The sequence below is a fragment of the Schistocerca nitens genome, chromosome 9 (assembly GCF_023898315.1).
Source record: "Schistocerca nitens isolate TAMUIC-IGC-003100 chromosome 9, iqSchNite1.1, whole genome shotgun sequence".
Lineage (NCBI taxonomy): Eukaryota > Metazoa > Arthropoda > Insecta > Orthoptera > Acrididae > Schistocerca > Schistocerca nitens.
Genome location: NC_064622.1, coordinates 125354677 through 125364138, shown reverse-complemented (window position 1 = coordinate 125364138; position 9462 = coordinate 125354677). Strand labels below are relative to the sequence as shown.

The window sequence follows — 9462 nt, the reverse complement described above, 5'->3', positions numbered from 1 at the left end:
AATTCACTTGGTTCCAATATCTTTTCATCATTAACTGTAAGTCGCTTCCTACACATGCCACTGATTCTACCTACACAATATATTATAGTACAACACACATTTCAAGAGATATGACATCGTAAACACTGAGATGTGTGAAGAAATGCCACATCATGCCTGAAGTTTTGATGCATTTAATCTTTACTACTAAGACACTCCTACAATCGAGTCAGTTTAAAGAAATCCCTTACAACTGGCAGTGCTTCTGACAACTTTCAACTGCGAAGTGCAAATGGCTATGGGCGAAAACGATAGCCAGCTGTAGAGCTATGACGAGGCGTTACCACAGAGACGTGTACGGAATCACATTATAGATACGCAAAGTAGCTGCACCCAGCATACAGAAACTCTACGTTTCTAATAGAAAACTGACAAGATGAATCCAGGACAATGCCGGGTTTGTCAACTAGCAATCGATAACTACGCTATACAAATACCTCTTACATTATTTTCTCCTATGTTTACAAAATGTATAAATGAGATCAGAAGTTCTTTTTAAAGTCATAGTCACGCATTGAGTACAGAATTACACAAGTCTCTATGCATTGTTTGGATTTTATCGATGTTATTGTTACTGTGTTTTATGATGACATATTGTGTTACTGTGTTTTATGATGACATATTGTGTAGTTGTGTACGTTATGAATTGTTCAGCAGTAGGATATATAAGTTATTTTGCATTTTTGTGTATGTAAAAACGAAAAAAAAATTAAAAATCCTATGCAGGCTCTCCAACAACAGTGGGCGGATGCAAGGAGTTCCGAAAAGAATGCCGATCAATGGAATGGGTTCCAGATGAAGGGAGAACACAATTGACACAACAACACAGTAAAAAATGGTATAAAGTCAGTAAAAAAATAGTAAACATTTAATGCACTACAAGTAAAAAGGACGTGGAAAAAACTTTGTAGATTCACCAGTAATACACATTTGTACAGGTACAGGACACGATCTAGGTGTTACGCTTGCTTTTTTGCAGCTGTTGTGTTGGACGCACTGCGGCCGAACAACCTGAACAGAGTTCTGAGCACGACCACCAGGATCCATAGCGCCAGTGCAGCGGCGGCTATCACAGCGCCGACGACATCTAGCAGCCACAGCTGGTACCACGCCAGGTCCAGAGCCGCCGATCTCATGTGCGGCGCGCCCTTATGGCGCACCACGTACTCCGTCCAGTACACCACCTCCTCCAGAGGCGTGCGGGGTCTGTCGTGGAACAACCGCGACAGCTCCTGGGCTCTCTTCATGTAACTGTGAACAAATGGATTTACACTTCAGGCGACGTCTGCTACCAGTTACCATCTCATATGAAACGTCTGGCTAGATTTTGTATTCCTTGACATGCAGAATGGAGCTCGTTTCTGTGATAGTCATGGTAATACACAGAAAATTTTTCCAAGAGGGGGTAAGATTCAAAAGTTTTTATTCTTGTTATATCTGATTAGGTTAGATTACATGTACTTTCTGTTCCAGTCGACACATAGTGAAGAGATCATCCAGAATTCAGAACACGTCAGAAAAGCATACACAGTAAATATTTGCAATGAAAAACAGATCTGCTAACATACCTTCCACAGACCCCAAGTGAAATGATCGTCAGGGATGTGGAATGAGTTAAAACAATCTTAAACATATTTTCATTTAAAAGATAACAAATGCTAAACATAAAGATCTTTTTACAACATTTATTTACGATGATCATATTACTCCACAGAATTTCTAACAAGTCAGACTGTACTAATACTCGCATTATTTAGTGTTATTAGGGACACATATATATTAATTCGTTCTACTAAGAATTTCATTACTGGAATAGATGGAGCTGGCCACAAGTAAATACTCTTAAACTGAACTTTATTGCCACTTAAAATTTTTTATGGCTGCTGAAAAGTTATTGAAAAATGTGTGTTTCTCAATACAGGACACCTTTTTGGATCAAAGTAAGTAACTTCAAATCTGTGTGAAGATTACTCTTATTTCAAATATTGATTCCATGAAAAAAGGTGTTGGTTTGAAAAAGCGATGCATTACTGGTCTAGGGACTGATGACCTTAGCAGTTAAGTCCCATAAGGTTTCACACACAACATTACTGGTCATTAAAATTGCTACACCAAGAAGAAACACAGATGATAAACGGGTATTTATTGGACAATTATACTAGAACTGACATGCGATTACATTTTCACGCAATTTGGGTGCATAGAGCCTGAGAAATCAGTACCCAGAACAACCACCTCTGGCTGTAATAATGGCCTTGATACGCCTGGGCATTGAGTCAAACAGACCTTGGATGGCGTGTACAGGTACAGCTGCCCATGCAGCTTCAACACAATACCACAGTTCATCAAGAGTAGTGACTGGTGTATTGTCACGAGCCAGTTGCTCGGCCACCATTGACCAGACGTTTTCAATTGGTGAGAGATCTGGAGAATGTGCTGGCCAGGGCAGCAGTTGAACATTTTCTGTATCCAGAAAGGCCCGTACAGGACCTGCAACATGCGGTCGTGCATTATCCTGCTGAAATGGAGGTTTCGCAAGGATCGAATGAAGGGTAGAGCCACGGGTCGTAATACATCTGAAATGTAACGTCCACTGTTCAAAGTGCCGTCAATGCGAACAAGAGATGACCGAGACGTGTAACCAATGGCACCCCATACCATCACGCCGGGTGATACGCCAGTATGGCGATGACGAATACACGCTTCCAATGTGCGTTCACCGCGATGTCGCCAAACACGGATGCGACCATTGTGATGCTCTAAACAGAACCTGAATTCATCCGAAAAAATGACGTTTTGCCATTCGTGCACCAAGGTTCGTCGTTGAGTACACCATCGCAGGCGCTACTGTCTGTGATGCAGCGTCAAGGGTAACTGCAGCTATGGTCTCCGAGCTGAGAGTCCATGCTGCTGCAAACGTCGTCGAACTGTTCATGCAGATGGTTGTTGTCTTGCAAACGGCCCCATCTGTTAACTCAGGGATCGGGACTTGGCTGCACGATCCGTTACAGCCATGTGGATAAGATGCCTGTCATCTCGACTGCTAGTGATACGAGGCCATTGGCATCCAGCACTGCGTTCCGTGTTACCCTCCTGAACCCACCGATTCCATATTCTGCTAACAGTCATTGGATCTCGACCAACGCGAGCAGCAATGTCGCGATACGATAAACCGCAATCGCGATCGACTACAATCAGACCTTTATCAAAGTCGGAAACGTGATGGTACGCATTTATCCTCCTTTCACGATGCATCACGACAACGTTTCACCAGGCAGCGCCGGTCACTGCTGTTTGTGTATGAGAAATCGGTTGGAAACTTTTCTCATGTCAACCTTGTGTGAATGCTCTGAAAAGCTAATCATTTGCATGTCACAGCATCTTCTTCCTGTCGGTTAAATTTCGCGTCTGTAGCACGTCATCTTCGTGGTGTAGCAATTTTAATGGCCAGTAGTGTAGATTTTTAACTACATACTCCATTGAAGAATAAATATAATGGACATTCAAAAAGAAACGAGCCGGAATCTGGAATGCGCAAACTGGTGACAGGAGGATAATATTGTGGCGTGTGTAAAGAGGTGTGCTTCCGACCAAAGTGTGGAAGTTCACAGCCCATCTCTAGAGGGTACACGTGCACGTCACGTGACTGTACAGGCCAGCAGCAGCATGCATCAATCGTCCAACGCTGCCAAGTGCCGGTTGCGTTGCAAACAGTGACATTGAGGCGTCAACAGAAGAGCAAAGAGGTGTTGCTCGTTTTATGACAGCGGAAGGAGTACGAGGAATGGACATTCATCGACGATGTTACAAGTGTACGGCGAACACTGCATGTCCCTTGCAAGGGTCAAGGCGTGGCAAGAAGCGCTTCAGGGAAGGATGGGTGTCGTTAGCCGATGATGCACGGTCTGGAGCGCCACACTGCATCACCGATGACATTGTCCAGCTGGTGGATGCACTCATTGCCCAGGACCGCCGAGTGACAGTGAAAGCCATAGCCGCATTGGTCGGATTGAGCGTCGGAAGTGTTCACACCATCATGAAGTAACGACTGCTGCACAGCTGCACATGCGCAAAACGTGTGCCCCACAATCTTCAAACACAGCAGGAGGCATGTCGAATGGCCCACTGTCTTGCTCAATTGCAGCACTATACTCGCGAAGGGAATGCGTTGCTGGCACGAGTGGTGGCTGGAGATGAATCATGGTGTCATTACTTCGAACCAGAATAAAAACGACAGTTTCCAGTGGAAGCATCCAGGGTTACCACCACCAAAAAAAGTGGAGGCCATCCACATGAGTGGAGTAAAAGTTATGCTGACGTTCTCCTTTGACCAAGATGGACTCTTTCTGGTTCACTTCCTGCAGCACAGGACAACAGTGAATGCCCAGAGTTACTTGCAAACCTTGACCACCCTTCGCCAAGCGATCAAATTAAAACTATCAGGCAATCTCACCTACGGGGTCATTCTGCTCCAGACAATGCAAAGCCTCATATGGCCAACACAGTCGCGGCACGCCTGCAGAAATTCAAATGCGAGGTTCTCGGCTACCCTCCATACAGTCTGGCCATCTCTCCCTGTGATTACGTCATTTTTGGTCCCCTTAAGAAGGCTGTGAGGGGCAAACGATTCATCTCGGACGAAGACGTCCAGCTGTATGTGCGGAACTGGTTAACATCGCAGCCTCGGGAATTTTATGAGACAACCATTCACCACCTTGGGTCACAATGGGACAAGTATCTCAACAGCCAGGGTCAATGTTTCTAACATGCAGGTACTGGTTTCTGTAATTATGCCTCCAGCTCATTTCTTTTTGAACGCCACTTACATACTGAGAAACAGTAATTAATATGCTTAGTTCTATAAACAGGCTTCTGCAGGACGTTTTGGAGTTCACACCACAAATAATTCTTATTACAGGTTTTTAGACCAGGAAAACATTAGCTTCACTTCATGGGTTAAAAAAAAATAACCGCACATGGAATTATGGAATGAAAATAATTTTTATATCCCCAATATCTGACAACATTCGCATTGAAATCAAAGATTTGTTTGGACAGTTTAGCACTTCTGTGATGTGCTCGAGCTAGCTGATTTTATTATGTCTGTAATCCCCAAAATTTACACAGTTTACTATTTCTGTTTGTCATCATATTTTATGCATCCGTTGTTTGGAAACCTCTTACAAGTTCAGAACTGCTTGTACTGAGTGTTTTAAAAGTTTATTGACAAAGCATTGGCAAGGAACTATTTATTAATGTCTATGAAAACTTGATTAACCGATATTTCTGCGAGGTGGGTCAGAAAGGTATTAGACTGAATACACTGCGAGCGATCTGTCAACGCTGCGTTGTTCTACTTGTGTAGCTCGGGGTGTTCATCACTTCCAGATGCTCAGACCGATTTTCAGCTCCGCACACCCATCAATGAAATTATGTATTTGTTGTGTGTCACGAAAATGGAACAGCGGAATTCGGAGTAACGTTATGTCATCAAGTTTTGGGTCAAACTACGGTAATCCTCCAGTGTTCCCTTTGAAAAGTTGAAAAAGGCCTATGGTTAAGATTCCTTATCAAGAGCACAATTTTTTCGCTGGTACAAATCATTTTTGCAAAGTCAAGAACACATTGGAGATGAAGCTCGCTTAGGAAAACCTTCAACTTATAAAAGCGACGAAAACATCGAACGTACGCATGCGTAAGGAATTTGCTCCTCCAGGACAAATTGTCAATCAGGTGTTTGACAAAGATATCTTTGAGTTGACTAGGAAAAGGGTGAATCGAGTGAGGCCAGACATTGCAGACAAATGGATTCTGTATAAAAAAATGTTGAAATGAGTATGAATTCCTAAGGAACCAAACTGCTTAGGTCATAGGTCCCTAGACTTACACACTACTTAAACTAACTTAAACTAAGATATGCTAAGAACAACACACACACACCCATGCCAGAATGAGGACTCGAACCTCCTGCGGGAGGGGCCATGCAGTCTGTGACACGATGCTTCAAACTGCATAGCCACTCGATGCGGTGATTCTGCATCACGACAACGCTCCATGTCACATGGTCACTTCCATCACGCAATTTATGACCTCAAAATTCATTCCTGTTGTTCCACAAGCTCCCTGTTCACCTGATTTGAATCCTTGTGAATTTTTTCTTTTTCAAAAATAGAGAAATGCTTTAAAAGGACTCTCAAAAGAATGTGACCGACATGTTAAACGTCCTACTGGTTGAAGCCTTTCAGCGCTGCTTTCTTGACTGGGAACGACTCCTCCAGTGCACAGTTGCATAAGGGAACTGCATTGGAGGGGACAATACTGTGATTAGAAACAGATAAAAACTATAACTAAAGTCTTTTCGGTTTTCAAGCTGTGTCAATTCGAATAAAATTCTAGAGCTTTCGATCTCTGTCCCCGCCATCATCGTCAAGAGTAAAACCACTGATTGCTGGGGCTCTTTTCTTTTGCCTTATTTTATTTCAATTCCCTATTTAGGCCAGGCTGGCAGCAGCATAGGCGCTGCTCTTCAGCCGAAAGACATGAAGTATATAACAGAAAACATTTAAAACAAAATAAAGGAGAAAAATAGGGGGATAGAAAAACACAGTAAATGGAGATAATGGAAATTAAAATATACACTAACAGGGAGACTTTCATTGGGGGACGGTTAAAAAAATCGACATGCAGTTAAAATAACACAGTCGGCAATGTCTGAGGCACTTAAAAGACACTGAACTCACAGAAACTAGTTAAAAGTCGGCCACAGTATAAAAACACAGAGTGTGAGGGACACTTAAAAAACCACTGCAAGTGACGGAGCACATACGAGGACATAAAAACCGCTGGTAGGGACGAGTCGACGCATGGGAGGCCTGAGAGGAGGGAAAAAGAGGGGAGAGGAAGGTGCAATAGCGGGTGGGGGCTGGAATCGGTGTGAGAAAAGGAAATAAATGGTGGGAGGGCGCACCAAGAAGCAGGAGGCGCGCGGGGTGGGATATGAAGAGGTAAGGCAAGGCAGGAGGGAGTACAGAGAGACAGAAGGTGGCACGGGAAAGGGAAGGGGGCGTAGGAAGGAGGAAAACTGCTCAGGGAAAGGGAGAAGGGCCGGGGCTGGCACGGTTTTCCGCATATATAGCCACGACTGCATCCTCTGGCACCAATCTGAGAGGCCGAAACGACACGTGTGTGGGAGGTGATGGGCAGCTCATATCTCCTCCGACCCGGACCAAGTGGTGTCATGTGGCGGGAGGAGCCAGAGCCACATTCGAAACTGCCGCTCTCGTCTGCCTACAAGCATGAAGCATTTGTCATCGCTTCCCTTCGACTTCCAAAGCCCCTTGCCTTCCCCCCCCCCCCACCCCCCTCCACGCCTTGTTGAGTGTGCACCCCTTGGCCTTTGTTAAAATTCTCACTGTTCATTCTAATGACAGCCACCTCTTGTATAACATAATCCCAGTATGTTGACACATGAGCCAAGACTTTCATGTTTGCAAACAGTATTTTGTGTTCGTTGTCCAGGCAATGCTAAGCTTTAGCTGACTTCTCAAGCTCTCTTTGTTTAATATGTCGCTTGTGCTCATTACAGTGCTCTGCAACTATACGAATTGTCTCATCTATTTAGGGAGGCGGGAACGACAGTTTCAAACGTGGCGCCGGCCCCTCGAGCCACCTGACATCACTGGTCCCACAGTGGGCCAAAAGTGCTATGAGCTGCCCAATCACCTTGTGCGCACGTGTCGTTTTGTCCCTCTGTGATTGGTGGCAGAGCCTGCAATCGTGGCTGTGTAAGCAGAAGACCATACCAGCCCGGTACCATCCTCCATACCTACAAATCCTTTATCCATGCCATCCTCTTTTATGCCATTGTCGCCCCTCCTCAGTTATAGAACTCCTTGAATGGCATGCGCTGCGCCTCACCTTTCATATCCATCTCCTGTCCCCCACGAGGATCCTCTATGACTAATCACCTTCCCACATCTCCTTGCTTACCTTGAACACATCCACACCCTCTATACCATCTTAAAACTCTATCCCTCTCCTCTCCTCTCCAATCCCCTGTACATTGCCGCACCTATGCTGCTGTGCCGCACCTATGCTGCTGTGTCCCACCTACCCTGCACATGCACATCCTCCATGTCCTACCCCAAAGAAACTTTCACCGTCACCCCATCCTGGATGATGAGCTTCGTTGTAACATCTATCATTCCTTCCAAATCTGACTCCAACCCTCCTCTCCCCTCATCTCTAGGCATTCTTTTCTTGTTCCTCCCCCTCCATTCCCTATCTTTGTGCTCCTTACTGGATTGATCCTTCTCCCACCACCCTCCCCCTGTCTCCTCTCCCTTGGTGTGGTCCCAGATCCTCCTCTCCTGCCGCCCCAACCTGCCTCCCACTCCTCCAATACCCCCGCTCATCTTCCTCCTCTTCTCCCTCTCTATGGCCTGCTCTTGCTTGGCAGGTCCTTCCCATTTTAACTTGCGAAGTGCTTCGTGCTTTCCGTTTGTGTTCTGCTGCAAGTACAGTGTTTTAAAATCTTTTCATGGCGTGTGGGTTTTAATGCTGTGACCTATGTTTTCACAGTGTTGTACGGGCCGCCAATGTTTCTTCAGCGTCTTAATTCAGTGTGTTTTTTGCGTATGCTCTCTCTGGTTTTAACTTGTGTCAATGTCTCCCATTTACATTCTCCTTGTTTTGTGTATTTCATTCAAAATTTTATCCCCTTGTCATTTTTAAAATCTCTCTGTTTTATATTTGTATGTTTCGCTCAGCTAGAGAGCGGCGTCAGTGTGCCACTTGCAGCCAACAACTGCCCACATAGCGCAGGGGGTTGAAGTTACCATAAAGGAAAGAAAACCATCCCTGGCGGTCTGTGGTTTTACTCCTGACGACGATGGCGAAGATGGCCATCGAAAGCTCGATAAATTTATTCGAACTGGCGTGGCTTGAAAACCGAGAAGATTTTATTCAGAAATGCCACTGCAAAAGACTCTGAGGACAAATAAAAATTATAATAGATAAAAATCAGTCTCATTACTTTTCTCACACACCTCGTAAGACTTAACTTGATTTGTTATTTATTTCATTGTTTGTATGATCTGCAAACAAAATAAACTTGACAACTGGTAATGTTACTGATGAAGGTCATTGAGATACACAAGGAAAAGTAAGGGCCCTAAGATGGAACCTTGTGGAACACCAAATGTAATTAGTTTGATATGTTACAAAACACGTCATTCCCCAGGAACCAAATTTGACAGGAAGTACAAAAGACTTATAGTATTTCAAAACATTGACATTTATCCTCTTAGAGTTTTTAACCTAGATTGCTATGGTACTTAAAAAATAAGTATATTACAATAGCATGTGGAAAGTACATCTTTTTCCGTTCTTAATATGAATATGGCTCCTTCTTTTTGGTTGAAC

General features: G+C 44.3%; 1 protein-coding gene across 1 annotated transcript in view; it reads right to left on the bottom strand.

Moving 5' to 3' along the window:
* Positions 1-890: 890 nt before the first annotated feature.
* LOC126202883 (UDP-glycosyltransferase UGT5-like) overlaps positions 891-9462 on the bottom strand; it is a 112089-nt gene continuing 103517 nt past the window's right edge. Inside the window, exon 6 of the mRNA XM_049936941.1 lies at positions 891-1290. Within this exon, the coding sequence (XP_049792898.1) occupies positions 999-1290 (292 nt within the window). The 3' untranslated portion in view covers positions 891-998. The remainder of the gene's footprint in view (positions 1291-9462) is intronic.